The sequence below is a fragment of the Haliaeetus leucocephalus genome, unplaced genomic scaffold (assembly GCF_000737465.1).
Source record: "Haliaeetus leucocephalus isolate CR32 unplaced genomic scaffold, Haliaeetus_leucocephalus-4.0 Scaffold13, whole genome shotgun sequence".
Taxonomy (NCBI): Eukaryota; Metazoa; Chordata; class Aves; order Accipitriformes; family Accipitridae; genus Haliaeetus; species Haliaeetus leucocephalus.
Window position 1 is genome coordinate 3117964 of NW_010972449.1, and position 21140 is coordinate 3139103.

The 21140-nt window shown below is 44.9% G+C and overlaps 1 protein-coding gene across 1 annotated transcript in view; it reads left to right on the forward strand.

Annotated features, from left to right (window-relative positions):
• Positions 1-21140, forward strand: part of BCR (breakpoint cluster region) — a 101446-nt gene that overhangs the window by 59966 nt on the left and 20340 nt on the right. The window contains exons 3-9 of the mRNA XM_010575139.1: positions 2645-2749; positions 3267-3452; positions 7110-7217; positions 8981-9041; positions 9966-10018; positions 10370-10510; positions 19923-20044. Coding sequence (XP_010573441.1) covers positions 2645-2749; positions 3267-3452; positions 7110-7217; positions 8981-9041; positions 9966-10018; positions 10370-10510; positions 19923-20044 — 776 coding nt within the window. The remainder of the gene's footprint in view (positions 1-2644; positions 2750-3266; positions 3453-7109; positions 7218-8980; positions 9042-9965; positions 10019-10369; positions 10511-19922; positions 20045-21140) is intronic.

Here is a 21140-nt window from a genome sequence, read left to right on the forward strand (position 1 = left end):
CTGCCCTGTCTGGCTGCATCTGAGGCTAGAGTATTGCAAACATCACGCTTGGAAAATGCTCCTCTTAAAAAGGGTTAGAACAATACCGTGGACTTTGCAAAGTGACCTTGTGGTAATGGCCAGGAAGGAAGGCCTCTAGCGTGTCCTGGGAGATGTTTGTCTCTCTGAAAGTACATCTCTTTTAAAGAGAGGAAATTAACATTCAGGCAGAAAATGCTGTCTCTGTCAGCTGACGGTGCCCAGCAAGAACTGACTGGTAAATTAAAGCTTTTATTTGTGAAGAGGAAAACTGCTGTGCCACTGTCACGATGGGGAAGTTTGAATCATTTAAATAACTTGCTATTGTGTGCTGCTCTTTACAGATGTTACAAACATACCCAGCTGATTTTTAAATCCTCACCTCCTCCAAGAGAACCTGCTAAAGATAATTATAGTGCTGTGACAATATTGACCAGTTACCTCATCCTCAGCAGTGGGGACTTTGGAGCACTGTTAGTTATTCTCAATGCTTCTTTGTGAAGCTGCATTTTTCTTTTGTAAGTGTTGTAAGAATCTTTGGAAACCAAGAGGTATTGTGTTTTTCTTGCACGAGGACTGCTACATCCCTGCCTCTTTGGATGAAGGGAATCTTTGTTAAACATCTTAGGGTTGTCTGTTTTGATTACGTGTATGTACCATGCCTCACAAAATGGTGCATGAGGTGGACATCCAGGTACTACTGGTACAGAAATCATAAGGAATGGTCATAATGTTGTTGCACACTTCTGTTTGAGCTGTAACAGGTAGTCACACGAGTGCTCTGTAGATGCACAGAATCTGTTGCAGCATTCATTTTACCATGTAGTTCGTCACTGGTGTTTTTCTGAAATCTTCTGAACACGACTGCTGAATTACAAATTCCTAGCTTCTTTGAGATGCCCTTTCAAGATTTTAAAAGGCACTGTGGTTCTTACTGAACCTCACTGAAGGGTGGGATGCAAAGACAAGTTCTTCTTTCCATGTAGTACCTGACGTGTGTGTAAATTCTACTCATTTCCTTAGAACAGCTTCTGTCTGCCACTTTTATTTAAAAGGTGGTGGTGGTATTTGACACCTCACAAAATTTTTATAAAGTAGTTGCTGCAAGGTCTTTTAGCCTAGAAAATAGCTTGTGAAATTCAATGAAAGAGTTCAAAAATCAGGATGGTTATTTATGAGGCTGAATCCAGAAATATCTGGGAGCGTGAGGATCTGTTTCTTTCTTCGTGTGGTGTGTAGGCTCAAAGTCACACTCAGAATGTGGTAGTTACTGTAAGCTTACCTGTAGCCAAGATACCTTCTCTCCATAATGAGCCTCAAATATACAGCAGGCTTCAAAGCACAGGACCCTAAACTAAATAGAGCTTTTTTTGTCAGCTATAGTGCTTTATGTTCTGTCAGTAGAGTGGAGCATACTGCTATGTTTCCTGATCCTCCTGCTGCTGAAATCAATAGCTGAAGATTCCTCTGGATATTAGAAGTAGGATGGAGCCCCAAACAACCTACCCAGAGCCCTTGAAAAGTATCTACCCTTTCAGATCCAACCACTGACTCTATTCTTAGAGACATTTAACAACATAAAAAGGTTGCAAGAATTGTAAAAAGCCATTTCTGTGAATGACAGAAATGAAGGGAACTGGAAATAAGATTCTGTAAAAGGGGGGTGTTTTTCACTATTTATAACCTTCATTGTTTGGCCACATTTTTTTCAGAGTTTATGGAAAATACTCAATTCCACTTTATCAGGTTAAACATTTTTCAGGTAATAGTTGTGAGAGGAAGGATAATTGAAATTCAACAGAGGGGATTTTGCTTCTCTTAACACTTGATGTTAGTCTTTCCTTGATGTGTACATTTGCCCATGAATGTATTTTTTTTTTCTCTCTTCAGTTATTTTGGTTAAGAACTCCTTCATGGAATCCCAATAAGAAAATCAGCGTGTGCGTTACAAGCACTGCTGATTATTCCGTCCTCTAACTAAAAGTAGACATTGTGCAAGCTGGCACTGAAAAATAATTCAGTGAATAGTAGAGAGTGGGAGAAAGAACAGCCATCTTAACAGCAATGTCGGGCTGTAACTGCTGTATATTCATGTGCATCTGTGTAGATGCAGGGGAAAAGATCCTGTCTGCATAGAGAAACATGGCTTTGGAGTAAGATCACAGAGAACTCTCGTGGGATGAGGGAGTGAATTGCACATAACCAAGGGCCCCTAAGATTTGTTTAGGAGGATAAATTCTGAATTTTTAAATTCTGTATTTTGAATTTTGTGAAGAAGTCCGAGTGCCTAATTGAGGCACCAAAGTTGGATGACTAAAGCTAACACCTGTAAATAATCTGTGACATCAGTTGCTGGTAAATAAAAATTTCTTTAATGTTTTATGTTGGCATGTTTCTAGAAACAGGATACTAAGCACAGGTGGGTTTTTTGCTTGGTTGGTTTTTTTAGTCTGAAAGTAAACCAAAAAAACAAATATGCTGTGGTTAGCTGAATAATATCTTTTACTCTCCATCCTCATTCTTGTTTTTTTCTTTCTCTCTTCCCTCCCTTTTTTTCCTCTTCTTTGTTTTTGCTTTGTTTTTTCTTTTTTCTTTTTCTTTTTTCTCCTTATCAACTTCTTTGTAGAGTGAGCCAGACCTGGAGAAAGGCCTGGAGATGAGAAAATGGGTCCTGTCAGGAATCCTAGCCAGTGAGGAAACCTACCTGAGCCACCTGGAGGCTCTGCTGCTGGTAAGTGCTGGTGGCAGATACCATATCAAACACTGGTACGTGAATTTTCATTGCTGCTTCCATCCAGAGTTTCCCAGAACTTCACATACCATGGGTTACAAGTTGCTGGGTGCAAAGGGCACCAGTTATTCCTCTTCTCCAGTAGACAAAGACAGGCTTAAAGAAAGGACTGGGTATGGCACAACCAGGGAGTTATTAGTGTGGTAGTATCCAGGAGCCCTGTCTTTCAGGATCCTGTGCTAATTTTTAGACACGTTGCTGTACCTTTGGACAGAGATTAAGGAAACGGAGTGCAAAGGGATTTTAATTGCACCATGAACATCCTGGGAAAATCCACCTGCCAGGGATGGCCAATACCCATGAGAGAACTTGTTAATGTCTAGCTTTCAGTTGTGTGAATGCAAATATCACTTATTAATAGGATGAAAAACAACTCTCTGGAGGGATGTGTTGTAATGTGGCAAAGGTGAAGGTACTTGGTTTGCATGGTAACAATTTCCTTCTTTCCTCATTTCAGCCTATGAAGCCTTTGAAAGCAGCTGCCACTACCTCTCAGCCTGTGCTGACTAGTCAGCAGATTGAGACAATATTCTTCAAAGTGCCTGAGCTCTATGAGATCCATAAAGAATTCTATGATGGGCTCTTTCCCCGAGTGCAGCAGTGGAGTCACCAGCAACGTGTAGGGGACCTCTTCCAAAAGTTGGTGAGTCAACTACCATCACCAAAGTTTCTGTTACCTCTCATTCATCTCACAGGTGCTGATACAATTCCCTTTGGTGACTATGCATAGACCAAAGAGTTTAGCGGGCTTAGATGAGAGGCTTCTAGCTTTGCCACTGCAGTGAAAGGCCTACAGCAAAAGTGGCTGTTTCATTGCATTTAATTAAAGACTCCAGCAAGCTATGATACTAATACAAATACAATTTCACAGAAACATTGAATCTCCAGGGTGTCTGCAGTGTCATCAAACTGTTTGCTTTAAAGGAAGATGGGAGAATGGCAGTGTTAAAAAGCATACTTTTTAACACTGACAGCTAAGTGTTTCTCATTATTGCTGAACTCCCTCACACGTACTTCCTTCTCTCTGTGGTGCTTTGCTCTATCTTGTGCTGATTTTCTCTCTTTTATGGTCATCACCTTTGGCTTTGCTTTTCTACCACCATCCCGGCCTTGATATTCCCCTTGCTGCTATGCTGATGCAGTCAACCTGCTGCTGAGAATCCTCCAAGCAGCCTCAACAAAATTCTCCGAGTGCAGAACAGGACAAAGGCATATACAGCATGTTTCTGAGGCTGAATTAAAATTGCTGAGTTTCTGAGCCAGATGACAAATTGTTTGCATTCTAGGAGATTCTTTTGGCCCCTTTAGCCTCTCCCCTAGCATGTGCAGAGAGCAAAGGATTAAAGGAGCTGGTTTTTCCTTTTTAGAAAAGAAAAGAATCTCTGCATTCCTGAGGTGCCTCTGATTCTCAGGGTAGGAGTGACATTCCAGTGAGGGGTTTATTGGATGGGGAGTGCGCTTTACCAGGGTCACTCAATTGTTAGCAGCTGTGTAGCCCAGCACCATCCCCATCCCCTATGGAGCAGGGGTAGATGTGCCTGGAAGATGATGTTTTCCATGCATGCCAGCAGCTCAAGATCAAAATATGGGATTCTGTTCTTCACTGCCAGCATGTTTTAGCCAGGAGGGGTCAAGTTGGTGCCTTGGTGAGTAGTTCATGGTATGCAATTTGAGCAACTGGTTTAAGAAGACAAAACCACCTGCTGCTGGTTGCTGAAGCAAAGATGCAGAAAGCTGCTGAGAAGTGGAAGCCTCACAAACTGCATTGGAAGTTTAGTGCAGCAATGAAGATAGCACTAATTGAAGAAGACCTGAATATATTCTTTACCAGCGATGGCTATTGAGCAAGATTTGATGCACTGTACAGCTACTTAGGCCTTTGTTTAAGACCATTTCTTGCTGATGGTGATCACAGGTGCGTGAGTTAAGCCCTTCTGGTACTCTATTTTTATGTTCCGTTGATTTTGTTGGATTAGTATTGGAAGCAAAGTAGCAAATTGCCCTAGCGCAGGAAGCTTTGAGTTAGCTTAGCAGTTTCAGTTTCTGGTGGTTTCGTACAGTATCAGTGGGAATTGTGAACTCTTTGCTGGGTGAGATAAAGCTAATAATTCTTGGTAGGCAGTGGGAAGCAGCTAGATGAGAGAGACAGCAAGAACATCAGGCATTACAAGACATCTATACCGCATGTACATAAAATCTTTTGGAGCAGACTGTTTACTTGTGGTCATGTCATGCAAACTGATGCTAAACACTGGAATCCTTGTTATTATCCTGAGGTCCCCGGGGACATTAATTTTCCTTAATATCATGCAAAACAAAACACCATAGATTGAAGTTATAGATAGTGCATGCAAGGAGTTTTAGAATTTCATGTGGTCTGGCACAAAGTATGATCCATTTGTAACATCAGTGACTGTTATTCCACCTTTTTCCTGTTGAAACTAAGGAAAAGGAAAAAAGGCACTAGGCATGTGGGAGTGAAATATGCTTCTCACTTTTGGGGAATATTTTGTAAGTGTTTTTTTATAACTAGAAAGGAAACACTTTAGAACTGTTTTTAGAAATGAAGAAATATTTAGCAAATATTATCACTGATCTTTTTCAGGAACGGAAAAAATTTTAACCAGAAGTCAGTTATTTCTACCAAAACTTGTTTAATTTTCAGTGTATTCTTTTTAATTGAAAAAGAGAAAACTTAAACGAGCATGAAAACTGTGTGTGAGCATTATTGCTTTATTTGGAATCTCAGGTTTTAATGAAAAAGATGTTTTCATGATGGCATGTTTAGAGGAGGAAAATGAAAGTTTAGAAAGACTGTTCAGGAGTAGCAGGAAATGAAAGAGCCACACAGGAATGGAGAAGCTTTAAAGCTCTGCTGTGTTAGCTGGCATCATCCAAATCCTAATGTCATAAGCCCTGCAAATGATCAGTAATTCCGACAGCAGCTTCTTCACAGGCTTGTGCCCCAGTGGCAAATACAGATTTTATTCTCTCCACACTGCTGGGGCCAGGTCATCCCTGGCATAAGTGAGCGCAGTTTTCTTCAGCTTCAGTCATAACCGTGTTATTTTGCATGAGGGTTGTGGTTGGTTCCTAATCTTTCAGTAAAATGTGCCCTAGGAAATAGCTCACTGTTTCTTAGCCTCTGTTAGCTAAAGAAATTTGTGCAGGGAATGTTCTCCTGAGAGTGGCTTTTTTTCTTCCATCGTCTCTTGCACAAAGCTCCGTAGAGCATGGGGAACACAGTGATTATGAGAGAGCAGGAGAGGAAAAGAGCACTGTCTGTGGGAAATTTAACTGCTCTGCCTGTTGCGTGTCTTGGGCAGAAGTGTCAGGGAAGTTGCAGAAATAAGGTAAGTGCAAGCTCTTCTGGTAACAAACTTCTCTTTAATGGAGCCTTTTACAGCACTCCACCTGTTGGCTCACTACTGACCATGCACTTGCAAGTATGTTCAAGCTGCTGAGGTGTTTACAGCACAGCCTGTGCAGCTCTGCAACACAAAACCAGCTCTGCAATCCAGACAAGCTTGGAAGCTACCCAGGGATTTCCCAAGCTGGATCTTATGTGCTCTGGTGTAAATACGGCTGCAATTCCTAAGTCAGCAAACAGGATCAGTGCTAAGACTCAGTGATAATAATGGCTTATTACTGCACTCTGAGGCCTGCTCCATCTTCTTCTGGACCAATTGCATATTCCTTCTGCTGGAAAAACTGCCATTTTCTGTCACCTAGTGCTGCAGTCACTGCCTTCGAAACAGATTGTGCTCTGGATCTCTCTTCTGTATTTTCAGCACTCTGCTGTCCTTATAACAGTGTTCACTAATGCAGATATGGGTTAATGTCTGGGTTTGATTTAGCGTGTCCATCATGCAAAAGCCAACAAGTAGCTTACTGGGGTCACATTTGTGCTGTTGGGCTGAATCATTCCTGTCTGATTCATATTTTGTGGCAAATAGCCAGCAGCTCCAGTTACATCAATGAGCTAAAATATTAATAGATACTAATCTGGCAGTTCAGAAGAGAAAAATAGATGGCAGTAATAAGAATGTGTCATTCTCGCAGGCTTCCACGTCTTTCACAAGTGAACTTATTCAGCATAGATGGAACTGGGTGCACGCATGGGAGCACCTGTGCTGGTTAAGCAAAGCTGACAGGTCAGAGATGTCTTTCTGGGCCTGCTCAGCATTCTCTGCAATTCTTTGGTGTGAAGGAACATGTTCTGATCATTAGATACTGAGGCTGGCCATCCCAAACTGTCTTCTTCCCTAGCATTTATTTTATTTTGTTTTGCTTCCTGCAGGCCAGCCAGCTGGGAGTGTACCGGGCCTTTGTGGATAACTATGAAGTTGCTATGGAGACAGCAGAGAAATGCTGCCAAGCCAATGCTCAGTTTGCTGAAATCTCTGAGGTAATGTCATGGTATTCAGACACACGAGCCTTCTGGATCTGACTAACACCCTGCAATGTCACTCCTGTGTATCCTCCAAGTATCTTTGCAGCCCTGACTTCTGGAGGAGTTGTGAGCTCCCGTAGACTCACTGCTTCAGCTCATGTTCTTACAGTGATTTATACTTTGAGCTAATAGAGGTTATTGCATAGACAGTCTTTATGTGCTGTCCCCACCCAGGGAATCTTGTAAAAACTGGCATTGCTTTGAACTTCTCGGCTCTGTGCCTCCTTCATGCATTTCTAGAAGAGAAAGCTGCAGTTGAGTTTCTCAAATATTTCTCTTGCTAATGATGATGCTGATTGTGGTGTAAAAAGCCATCTTTAATGGCTTGCATTATGGCTGTCAGCGGAATTGCAGGCTTCACTGGCGCAGAGAAGAGAAGGTAGCTCTGTTTAAAAAGGCAAGTGCATCAGCCGTAATCTATAATATTATTCATTGGGCTGCTCTGATTTCCTCTCTTAAGAGGAATACCTTGTGTCAAAACATTTTAAATACTTTTTCAGGCTTCCCAGGCCACCAGCTTTGCCTGCAATGCGTGATCTCATTGACTCTTTGTATTGCGGTGATTATATCTTGAAGAACTCAGTAACCGAGAAAACATGAACTTCCTATGTGTGTCTGTAAAAACAAGCAGATAAATAATCAGAGCTGAATAATACTAGGAGCGTTTATTGCTCTGAAAAAAACTCTTGAGTACATTCACTATTGCATGTCCCTTTAGATTTTTATGATAAAGAGGTAAAACAAAACATGTTCCCTCTGTGAAATGAGGGAGACAAGACTTGCCTTTTGGGATGTGCTGTACTACTCATCAGAGTGCAAATGTTTTCTGTCCTCTCCTGAGGATTTCCATCAGGTTCTGGTCCTTTGCCTGACCACTCCTGTGCTCTAGTGGTGTCAACTCATTAGTAAAGTAGCTTCCCCTGTGCTTACTTTTCTTTCAGTATTAAAATGCATTTCATGGACTTTCCCATTTATTAATAGTAATATGTATAGATAGTATCATGGTAGTCCCTAGAAAACGGAATAGAGATTAAGGCCCCAGGGTCCTGGGCTCTGTGCAAATGTGATACCTTTGTTTTGCTGTTTTCTGAAGGATAATTCTGAAATTGTGCTAGTACCTACTCTATTTGGAATGATGGTGATGGTATTTGTGCATTTGTGTCTTAGTGAGGATTTCAGAGCTCAGCACATTAAAGCATGTAGCTTCATGGTCCATGTGCAAAGAGAAGAGTCACAGGCGTTGTTCCTTTTCTGCCATGAAAAAGAGTTGACTTGTCCAAGGTCACCCAGCTCTGAGTACAGGTATAGGGAAGTGTAACCTGCAGGTACTGAATCCCAATCTTCTACTTTATTTATTGGTGGTGTACACATGCTGTGACAACGGCTGCATCCTTATGGACATGTCTTTCTCCTGCAGGTGATTTAAAAACTCCACCATCCCTGTTGCTATAGGTGGTTCCCTGCTTTGCTGCATCTCTATTGACATGCACTCCTAAGAAAACTGCTTAGTGTTTGAGATGTGTGAGTGCCTGTGACATGGCAATGGTGGATTTACCAGGAAGGAAAGCACATTTTTCTTTCACTGACTTGAACTGTGATAGGGCTGTCCTTCATTCACACTTAGGCCCTCCCTTGGAGGAGCAGATAGTCTCTTACATTCCCATGTGATATTTCAAGATGATTGACTGTCTGCTACGTGGGTTTTCTTTTTCTTTTAGAATCTAAAGGCTAGAAGCACAAAGGAATCTAAAGATCAGACGACGAAAAATTCCTTGGAAAGTGAGTGATCCATGCAAAGGAGACTGTGGTTTGTCAGGACTGTGTGGAGGCTGTTGCCAAACCTCCACTCTCCCTTTTTCTTTTTAAATGCTGGAGGGTTATGGAGTCTCTGCTGGCTCTACCTGGGAAATCAGTTCCCTTTTGCTAAGTAGCAGAGCTCATGCATAGTAAGCTGCATGCATGCACAGGGAAGCCCCTGCCCAGCTTAAAACCTCATCAGTCCCTTTTGGCAAAACCACGTCAACCAAAGGACTGCTGTGATTTTAAGAGAACATCTGCTACCCAGTGATAGCACAAACGCAATCCTAGCAGTTATTGTTACATGGTTTTTGCCCTATGGTAGCATCTAGAGAGCCTGGTCAAGATTGGGTTCCATGGTGCTTGTCTCTATGCACATAGGTAGAAGACAACCCATGTTATAAGAAGCTTCTATACTCACTAACAGAAAAGTGAATACCCTTCCTGTTTTGGCCTATTACCAGGATTTGGAAGCATTCAACATGTCATGCTGAACTCCAGATGGAGGGATGCACTGCCAACCTTTCAGGGACCTCCTTGGCAACTTTAAGAGTGCAAGGCCCGATTTTGACCTGTGGGACCAGGCAGGTTGCCAGGGAATTGTCAGAAGTGTGCCATGCTGTGTGCAGTTGTTCTGTACTGCCTTGTGTGCTCCTCATCCACTGTCTGGCAGAGCGTGCTCACAAGTGGGCATCTGTTTGCCATGGAGCATGTTTATTTCCTCTGTGTGTTCATGTGTGTTTTATTGGCTGTGCAGCACATTAACCTTAGAGAAGGGAATTTTCCAGTAGCTTATTGGTTAATAAGCCTATGCCTGTACATTCAGTTGCATTGGACAAGTTGCTCTGTAGGGGCTGTATTTAGGTACCTCTTCCTTATATTCCTGCTGCTTTTTTTTTTTCACAGCTCTGTTATACAAGCCAGTGGATCGAGTGACTCGCAGCACACTTGTCCTGCATGTAAGTATCTGAAAGGTAGTTTTCAAACTTTAGGCCCCTTTTCTATTTTCTTCACCCTTCAAATTTTCCATGGAGCTGCAGGACTGCAAAAATAAACCTGTCATGCTGCATAAGAGCCTCTTCCCTTTACACTAAGGGGAGGGAGTCCATAGGTAGGACCCTGCTACCTCTTCAGTGGTGTTACCAAGAAGTGCAGAGTATTATCCTCTTCGTCTAGAGATAAAGCCTTGCTCTAATCTGTAAGAAGCAGCTGGAGCATCTTGTTCTACAGCTCTAGTTAGAAGCCCTCAGACCCTTCTGCCTTCTAGTGCTGCTCATGGTTCTGTTCTTTGTTTGTGTTCCTGGTGTCAGGATTTGCTCAAGCACACTCCAGTGAGCCACCCTGATCATCCACTCCTGCAGGATGCTCTACGGATCTCACAGAACTTCCTCTCCAGCATCAATGAGGAGATCACTCCTCGTCGGCAGTCCATGACTGTAAAGAAGGGGGAGGTGAGCCTTCCTGCTTTCATTATTTTCTCAGTTTCTAAATACTGGTTGTGCCTTTTCTGTAGAGCAGACTAGGAAGTTACGCTATTAATTCGTTTGTTGCTAAGATACAGTTTATGCAGTGTCCTTGTTCTCTAAAGGATGTAGTACAGCTCCTCTCTGTTTTCTGTTTGGAAAACAGTTTGGAAGTGCAGAGGAAAAGTGTGATTAGAGTTTTGTCCCTAGCATTGTTATAATCACTATCACACATCATTTCTATGATGCATATTGCTATACACTAAATGGATTTGTATTTTACCTGCAAACTGAAACCAAACAGGAAGCCTGGGAAGAGAAAAAGGTGAGGAAACATCAGAAATTGTAAAAGATTAGGAAAAGCTGTTTTCCAGAATCTTCATTCTTGCCATAAAACTAGTTTTTTGCATCCTCATTTCTAAAGAAGAATGTTTTAAATGGGATTAGGAAGCAAAACAAATGGAATGGGCTGGGAAAGCTAAGGGAGGTGATTGACTCCTAAGGGTGTAAGATAACTCTTCTCAGCTGTGCTAGGAGCTGGACTATACCCAGAAAGTTCTAAGATGTGCAGTTCCTTTACCTGCATGCAATGTTGTGCAAGGGGGGCATAGAGCTACGCAACAGTAAAGTCCTGCATGCCTCAGTGGGCTTGATTCATCTGCCTCATAGTTTCATTAGAAAGCAATTCAGTCCTTCCTGATGAGGAAAGGCCAGGACTGACAGACGTATTAAGAGGGAGAAGAACGTAGGAGATTGAACAAAAGAGAGGTGCGCTCAGATAGTATGTGTGTAAGAGGAGTTGTGGCAGCATGCCAGAGACACTGGCTGATCAAAAGTGACCCAAATTACCCTGTACAAAAACATCTCTTACAAAGCCCAGGAGATTGTTAAGAAACCATGAACCTTCATGATGTATTCCCAAATCCTGTCAGCTAAACATGCTTGCTTTTAGCTGTTAAACTGATTTTCAGCTGACAAAGATTTGCTAGAAGCTGCAGTACTGGGAATTTGGTGCACTTTGTCCTGCAAGTCTTGTTCATTGTCTCATTTTGTCAGCTGAGGAAGTCTGCAGCTGAGAAAAGGAGGGGCTGAGCAATTGGAGGCTGAGGTAGAAGCTCAGACATCAGTCACCAGGGCCTCGGCGATAGTGTATGGCCTCATTAAAGTGGATGCTGATTGAGTCGTAGCAGAAATCGCAGGCTAGGATGCCCCTTCACAGGGGAGGGAGCATTTTGTGTTCTCCGGTTGTCTGTCAGCATCTCGATGAGGGATGCAGGCTTTGAAAAGTATAATGCAGAATCCTAATGAGGTGCCAGAGCCCAGGCAGAGGGGCAGGCTCAGGAGGATGATCTCGATGATCTCTTTTTGGAGTGGTGTATTTGTCAGATCTTAGAAAGCAGGAAGGGGAGGCTTGTCAGGATTGGGCTCAGCAGCCCTATTCACACTCTCAGTGGTTCTGCCTGCAGTGACTCTATGTATCATGTGGGGAGGGAAAGAAGGGGACATACCCAAGGAGAGGGCTGTGGGTGTGCTGGAGGGGCTAGGAACCCTTTGTGCTCTCCCTTGCTGCATACAGCTTGCACTGAGCTCAGGGAAGAAACGGAATTGCTTCTGATGCTTCCCAGAATTTGCCTTCCACTCTGGTAATCTGATGGTGGATACTTTCTTTAGTCATTTGGCACCAATATCCTACTTTCTTCAAAGCAGTAATGCCCCAGTTGACACCACTCTGTGTCTAGAGAGTAGGTATGTTCACTTTCTGCACAGTAATCCAGAGACACAAGCGTGCTCCCAGCTACTCCATGTGGGTTAGTGATGGCTGCTCCTTGCTACAAGCTACTCAGCTTGGGGTCATAGCTGGGTTTTGTTTATGCCTGTAAATCTTTCCTTTTCTACTTATCCTTTCCTCCCACTCGCCTTGCTTGTGCTTCCCCTAGGGTGACAGGACAGTGTGCAGTTTGCATCTCCTAATTGACTGCTCTCAATGCATAATGCATTTTTTATTTTAATGAATTGCCAGCTTGCTTTGATGGCTTTTTTCATTATTTGTCTTCCTCCCATAGAAATTTCCTTGGTGGAAAGGAAGGAGGGAAAACAGCCCTTTCCCCTCATGTATTGCTTAGGTGCTGATCTCAGTTATCTTTTTTTCCCAGTACTTGCCTTTTATGGGGAATATTTTTCCCCTTTGAGTGTGTCGTGAGGAGGAGTCAAATCTCCTTTGCCAGCCTCTTGCTCCAGCTCTTTTTTTCAGGATTGCTTTGAACTGGGGAAAGCAGCCAGTTGTTAATCTCCCTAGTGACAGGCTACTAAGGAGAGGAGTGCAGGTCAGGAGAGAGTACAGGCTCATCAGCACAGTATTCATCCCTTTTGCAAAAGGTGATTCCCTGCTCCAGGAGCATCGACTCACTCTGACCTGCCTGCTGTCTTCCTGCGTGATGTCAGGTGTCCTTTCTGCACACCTGCCCCCTGGTTCTGCTTGGCTCAGTAGGCTTTTTTCTAATTCTAGACTTATGCATATAAGCTGAAAGTTTTCTGTGACGCATGGACCTGATTTAATTTGCTGGGATGAATGATTATTTCAGGTCGCGCAAGGAGATGGGAACAAAGGGAGTAAAACCATTCACCAGAGGGACAGAAAGGGCTACAACAGGGAAGGCAGTATTCGTGGCTTAAGCCTACAAACCCATAGTTTGGTCCTTGCTGCCTGCCAGGCTGGCTGTAGCTAGTCTTCTCTGCCTTGTGGTTTGCGAGGGCTGCAGTATGGAGGTGCCAGGAGAGCACCAGCCCCGGCCTGGCAACACAGGGGAGCCAGGAGGGCTTATCTGGGCTTTTGGGTCTGTTTCTATTCAGCCTGATCTGCTACTACATTCCCTTGCTCCCTCCTTCCCATCTTTCTACTTTTGTGGTTTTACTTTTTTACTTTTTTTTGATGGATTATCTGCAGGTATCCACCTTTGCCAACCCTCTAAATGACCAAACAAATGCATGGAGGGAAAGGGGGTCTGAGTAGCACTATACCTTCTGACTCAGAATGCAAGTGGTGGAGAATCTTCCACCCATTAGGACCATGGAGCAAGCATCTTTCTTCATCACTATTCTCTTGGCTTAAATAGGCAACCTGTTTAAGGTTCTATTGGGATGGTCCCTTGGGAAGCAGGAGAACGAATGCTTTGAGGTGGAGGATGTGCCACTATTATGTGCCAGAAGGAAGGGAGTAATAACCTTTCTAGTCTTATTAACAGAGCAGCTGGATAGGCTGCATGGTTTTTTTCAACTAAGCCTGGATGCAAATGATTGCAGAGCTTGTGTTGTCTTTCTCTGCCAGAAGTAAAGGCTTGTGTTTCCAGCTAATTCAGCCCATTCTTGTAAAGCAGGAATGAATGAAACTGCAAAAAATTGCAGAGTTCATTTGGGAGATGGTGGTTCCTTTCTTGACTGCTGCTTGTCTAATACTCTTTGCTGGATGTTCTTTCAGGCAGTTCAGACCAAGCTGAGTGGTAGTGGCTGCCATTCTGCCTTGCCCGTGGCCGTGCAGTCCCACCCTCTCTGAAGTGTTCACACTGGTATTTGTGTGATCCCACAGTGGCATGGAGGAATGGAGCTGCCTAAAAAAGAAGGCTTTTTTGAGTTTTGGGTCACTCTGCTGACTGAGTGGCTTAGTGTCTGGTCTCATCAGCACCAGTCCAAGCAGTTCCTTCTGGGATCAAGCCCACTAGATCACATGTTGGATCAGCATATGCTACTGTGCACCTTTTCCCTTGCCCTGGAGAGAAGTGGCTGCTTGGCAAGCTGCTCTATCATGTTTCTAAATGTGGTTTTAAACTGCAGTCAAGGCACTGGTTATCATTGCCTGAGGCACCCATTTAACTTGGTGGAGACCAAGTGTGCTAGGGAAGAGAAAGGACAAAGGACATTTGCAAGGGAGCAGAAGGGCAAACTAAAGCCTTTGAAAAGATGGGAGCTAAGCTTAGATGCAGGCAGCCATGCACAGCTTGAGGCCTGGTGCCTACTGCTTCTGGAGGCCTTGAGCAGATGTTGGCGATAGAGCACTCAAAAATTATCTTGGATGCTTCACACTCTACCTTACTGCTGGAGTCAGAGAGCTCCTGGTGACAGGAGCTTTGGAAAGAATAAAGAAAGGCTATTAAAATGCTCAAAGAGCAGCCAGTTTAGCTCCCTAGGCAGAGCATCCCTTTCATTCTGCAATGCTGGTCTTGCAACACACGCATACACACACAAGGAATCATTTTCTTCCTACGCTCTGCAGAAAGCCAAACCACCTCTTCCTCACTGACATATGCCAATACCCATCTCCTGCTTTTACCCTCCTCCTCCTGCATCACACATGTTCCAGTCCTTCCCGGGGCTCTCACCCACGCACGCTGCAGGCCTCTGCTGTCACCACATCGGATGAGCTCTTTCCTCAGCACACAAGTGAGGAGACAGCCTTTTGTACAGCTGTGGTTCTGGATGAGTAGATTTTTAAATTCCACTTTTTGTAATGTGTCTCAGACAAGCTGGTCTTCTGCCACACTTCCTGGAGTTAAACAGTACGTGACAGCAGCAGGATTTACCATATGCAAACAGCACAAAAACACTGTAGGATGAATAGATGAGCATACAGGTAGTCGTGAGGTTGGTAGCGGGGGAGGGGAGATGCTAACTGACAGAGGTAAGAGGAGGAGGACGGCAATAGGCAGTCCAAAGAGGATATCTAAGCACTGAAAGGTGTACAGGGAGAGAGCTCTTTTGTCCAGAGCACTGAGGTGGGTGGGAGAAGAAGCAGGTGAAAACATGCAAAGGAAAGCAGGGCCTAGAAAGGAGACTTGGGACTTACACTGCACCAGTACAGAAACTTTGCAAGAGCCACTGAAGGTAACAGTCAGCCCAGGCCCTGTTTGAGAGATTAGAGATGATCCTAATTCACTCCATTATGATACAAAATAGGAAGTTTTCCCCCAGGCCTCCTGGAACCTCTTTCTATAGCGGACCTGAGCTCCTGTGCTGGACACCTGACAGTCTTGGGACTGTCTGGAAGAGAGGGGTCACTCTGCCACTGTACTGCCGCTCTGATTTTAAGCTTATGTTTTCCTGGATGTTTATTTGATGTTTCTGTAGTCTATATGTCATTTCAGGGCATTTTAGGAAACCTTTCGCACCTTTGGTAACCTTAGCAAACAGAGGAACTTTGGAAGCAAGGTAAAGAGATGGTTTCCCACACATAGGCTGTTGTATGTCATGTACAGCAGGATCACCCAGCCAAAAGACCTTGTGTTTCAGGACAGCCTGTTTAACAGGAGGCTACCAAAGGAGTAGCTGTTGCTGGCCCTGGCTGGGAGGACCAAAATGGGCTTTGGTTCCCAAACTGCTGGAGAAGGCCTGTGGAGGTGAGGTGGCCTGGGCATGTGACCAGCACGAGTCCTGTCTGAGGGGGCCGCTGGCTCCCCAGGGTGGAGTAGGATGGGCTGACTCATATCGGGAGGACCGGGAAGGTGCCCTGTGCTCCCTCACTGTGGGGTTTGGCACGGATCTGGTAAGCCAGTTGGGAAATCCTTTTATTGTTTCCCTCTGACCTGCTGAACCCTCCTGGCAAGATGAATCATTTGCAACAAAGGATGCGACCCTTTGCTGGAAGCACTCCTCCTCTGCTCCATTGATGCTGAGCAGCCTGGGGCATGCCTGTTGTGCCCAGCCCTAACGAAAGTCCTGTTTTCCGAGAGAAGCTGGTAGTTAGATCTAATATCAAGCTCCACACCCCTGCGAGGAGAGATTTCCTGGCTTGATCCACAAATGTTTTCTTCTGTCCTCTTGTCCCCAGACACTTGGTTGCTTTTGTGGCACTTTACCCCTGCTGCTTGCTGAAGGGAGACCTTCCCAACTAGCTCATGAGCAAGAAGATATGAGGTATGAAAGGTCTGGGGAGCTCAGTGTTTTCCTCTGAGTGTCTGACTGGAATAAATCCCTTTCACCTCTTTACTTCTGTCCCAGTCAAGCCTAGGAAATACAGCCTTGTCTTCTTCCCACCCAGCTCTCTTTCTGGGAGATCATGCTGCCAAAGACTTTTTGCTGCCTCATGGTAGCACTGTGTTAGGGTATTTTGTACCTAGGAGTGCTAGCCAAAATAAACTCAGTGCAAATGAGTGGTACCTCAGTCCCAGATGGGAAGTATGAAGGCTGTTGAATCACACCGCTGATGTGGCGTTGTATGGCTGAGCTTTCTGCTTGACTTTTGGGGAGATGTGGGACAGAGAGCATGGCCACTTGGAGGAACTCTGCTTAGATGGTGACAGCCAAGGACTGTGCAGCAGCAGGTTAGGTACAACTTCAGAAGGCAGGAGAAGGGATGGCCTGGTTGGACCAGGCAGGCCATGTGGAGAGGTCTGTAGCCTTGCTGCAGGGAATACTGATGGGCTCTTCTTTTCTTACTTTGTGAAGACCTGACACAAAGGTTTCCAGTCACTAGTGCCTCAGTGTGGGCTTCCACTTAAGGAAACGCTTGTCTTCAAAATGCTCTGGCCTAGATGATGGTACTGGAATACTGCCAAAACCAGGGGGCTGATCTAGGGCTGAGCAGTAGTCCTTCACAGTCCTCCAACAGCTCTCCTGGGCCTGTGCCCTCCATTGCTTGTGAAGAAATATTGCTGGCCATGTGGATGCCCTGTCTCTGCCAGAGACATCTTCCCAGGGTGGGGTGCTGAATCTGTGTTCTGGACTAGCCTGGGGTATTTTTAAGCTAGGAACTCTTGACAGGGTGCTGGGCTGGGGTCTTGACTGATCTCTCTCAATGCCAGTGCCGGGCAGAGGGGGACAGAAGGCCAGGTCAGGACTGTGCCGTGTCCCTGCCAGGTAGGGAAGGGACAGTGCCTCATTCTTGCAGGGTAGCAGAGATGAGTGAGCTGTGAGAACATCTTTACACCTACGAACATTGAGCAGAGGTTGAGCTGGCAACAAGCAGCTATTCTCATTGCCCCAGAGGAGCTGAGCTGATTTGCAGTGTAATTAATATGCATCAGATCTCAAAACCTGAGATCAGGGTTTTGGCTTGCTCAGAAAATATCTTTCCCTGCTTCATTATTGCTCCCAGATTAAATTCTTTGCAGCTGTGGAGAGTGTTTTTGCTACTGACAACACACGTTGTCCTTTTTATTTATTTATTTTGAAAGCTCAGTGTTTCTAGTTTCCTACCTGGGATTTGTTTGCCAGGCAGGAGGGGGATGCACGCACAAGTGCGCATCAGCAGCAGAGACATCAATGCAGGCAGGCGTCCTCTTCAAAACCACTGAAGATAAGCCAGGAGGATCACGCCCACCTAAAAATAAACACTAACATATGTACAGGCCTTTCTGAGCTTGAATCACTGCTGGATACCAGATCTCTACAGACTCCTGCCCAGAGATGGTGCAACAGTCTGCTAGGGAGCAGCCTTGCTTCCTGGCACTATGGGGAAGGTGCAGCTTTTGCTGCTGCTCACAAATTTCCAGGACCTTTGTGTAATGGAAGGCAGCACCAAGATGAGGTGCTGACACTGCTTTGTGTGCTTTAACAGCTAGCTGTGGTGCTCCTGCAGCTGCAGAGAGGAAAATGCAGACTCTTAGGCCACGTCAGGAAGTTTAGGGTGCTGTAGGACAGAGTGTGGAAACAAGAATTATGTCTGCAAGGGCATTTCTCTGCCTTGTGTTCCTTGCCATGACGCCTGCTGAGCTCAGGACTGATGTGGTTTGTTTTCATTTTGGAGAGCCAAGATGGGAAGAATGGTAGGCGGAAGGAGAGGCAGCATGGGGGTTTGCACTCCCACACCCTCTTCAGTAAATGTGTTCAGGGCTTGTTAAGTCACGCAGCAAGCAAACCCCATTGGGTATAACCTAAGAAACTGAGGCATCAGTTCTGCTTTGGATGTCCTGACCTTGCTCAGGTTAACTGCCGTCCTGTTGCATACTGCTGCATAGCTGAGCACAGCTGCCTCTTGGAAATGGACAGTTTTCATGCATGCATCTCCCAGCGTGGGGATCACAGAGATACTGCAGGTTGGGAGTGAGTTGTACTGACAAGTCCGGAGCATGGGCTGGAGAAGGCTGACAGTGAGACAGCAGGGGGAGGTGTTGGTTAGCACTGGACAGTGTTAGCGGATCTCTCCTATCCTCAGCCACAGTGCTGTCTGGGCATATATGGTATGTGTGACATGTCGTTCACTGGTGTCAGGGGAGCAACCTCTTAGCTGGAATATTAAGGAAATAGTACAGGTCAGGAAAAGGTACCTTAGCATACCTTAGCATGCGTGGAGAAGCTGGTGGTTCCCACTTGTACTGGCTGTGAATCTAGGCAACACTGACAGTTATACATATTGGTGGGAATAAAATTTGCCCAAAGTTGAATACCCCTGACTTCTGTTTGAAAATCAGTGGGAGATATGTATTCCAGATGTGCACTCGGAGTCCTATTGATCCTGACATCAGAGCAGAAGGCCTGAGTGTAGAGCAGGGCTTGAAACTCGTGGCTTGGTCACTGGTAACAGCACACAGCCATCTGTCTCAGTGCCAGTGCTCCAGCCTTTTTGTCTTTTATCTATGGAGTCACCATAAGGGAATTAGGAAAGCTATGCTTCTGCCTACCAACGTGTGCCTCTTATTTAGGAGGCTGTGAAGCTTCCTGGAGCTAGAAACAGGAATAAAGGCATCAGGGTTGTGTGGCTTCTTTGCGTCTTTTGGTTTGGGGAATGTTTATATGATACATAAAAGAGATTTAAATAGGCATGGGGTGGGGACATATCCAGATGGTCCTATTTAAACACAGGCTGATAAGGGACTACTGAGAAGTTTGCTAGATGCACATTTTGTTCAGGAATTGTCCCTTAACAGCTCTTGTAATAAAGAAGCAGCAATGGCATTCAGCTGTTAATGTTGACAAACTACTGTTGTGAATGGGGAGTGGAGGTGTTCGTGGAGGTGTTCACTCCTCTTTCTACCTGGTGGGGTAGCTTAAGCTGAATTCAGTGGCTGGGTAAGTGACTCCTGAGAAAAGTGGTGTTTGCTGCTCTCTGCTGGTTTGTGAGGGGATGATGTACTGTCAGTGATTCTGGCCCTTGGCTACGCAGAAGCTGGGCAATGGACTCACAAATTACACTTGGGTGCAGGAACAGGTGATGGAGAGAAGCCTGAAGTCTGACCCAGAACCAGATAATAAAGAAGATTCATGGCCATTTCGGCCCCTGGGAGAGAGGGTAGCAGCAGGGAGCAGACCTTACAGCAAGAAACATTTAATAGCCTTTTTTCTTTTTTCTGAATTAGACCAATTTACTGAATTGGCTCTGGTAAGAGTCACGTCTAAGGAATGTGTTGCCCCAGCGCCAAATCTGGGGCTCATATTGCACTACCTAAAACATTTTTTCTGTTTTTTTTACCAGCACCGGCAGCTGCTGAAGGACAGTTTCATGGTGGAGCTGGTTGAGGGGGCTCGCAAGCTACGTCATGTCTTTCTTTTTACTGATCTGTTCCTGTGTGCCAAGCTCAAGAAGCAGATTGGAGGGTGAGGTTTTCCTTCTGGACTATGTGCTTTGCACCTCAGCTTCAGCAGAATCCTGGGTTTAGCCAGCAGTTTTAGTTGAATATGAATACCCCCAGACCTGGGTAACCATAATCCACAGGATGTACTGAGACAAGGAATGGTCAGCAAGGTAGTACTGTCTGTTTTAAGACCTTGGCCAAGTGCTGGTCCATCAGGAAAGGTTAATTCCTCCTGCCCTGTGCTTTCCTAGGAAAATAGGATGTGCTGTAGCTGCTGGTATTCTGGACAAATGCCATTCATTTTTCTACTTCCTCTTTCTTTTAATAGGTGACATTCTTCTCTTTCTTTTGTTACTAAGGTTATTAATTTTGGCCATGCAGCTACAGCCAGTTAACAGTTTTGTAGAAAAATGGAAAAGGTACAATAAACAGACTATGTGTCAACCCCAAAGTGCAGCTACAGAAACAGTTTTGTTGACATTTTTCACAAATGAGGGGGGAGGAACCTTTACCAACATACCTGCCTCAAACAGGGCTTCTCTTCATTTGGTAAATGTTCTGGTCAGGGAGACCTCTCACGTCTTCTTGCCCTCCTCAAGCAAAAAGTTGTCCCTGCCCCTTTTGAAGCACATGCTTGTGAGGAATGAACCTTCAAAAGAGTGGGACATTCCCAAGAGTGGATGTTCCTGACAGTAGAGGTGGAGAGGGAATAAATCACATAAAACATTGAAAAAAGTGAACTGGTTATCCTGGTGAAATCACTGGAGAATGGCATTTACGAGCTGTAGTTTCTCTCTTCTGGTTGGATTACACAGAGGTTTATACATATTGGCTCACCTGCCCCACTTGGCCCTCCTAGCTCAGGCAGGAGAGACCTGGGTTTAGATCACAGGTAGCAGCCAGGTCAGAGGCATGGCATGGCTTTTGAACTTTGCCTCTATGGAGGCTTCAAAGGGAGAGCATGCAGGACTGAAAGGGTTTGCACAAAGTTCATTGTGGTTTCTTAGGATGAAAAGAACTAGATAACAAAACAAGTTGCCTTGTTACGTGCTGTACTGGCTATTGGCCCTTCCAGGCTTTCTTGCTGGAAAGCAGCCCTTCACCAGAGTTTTTCCACA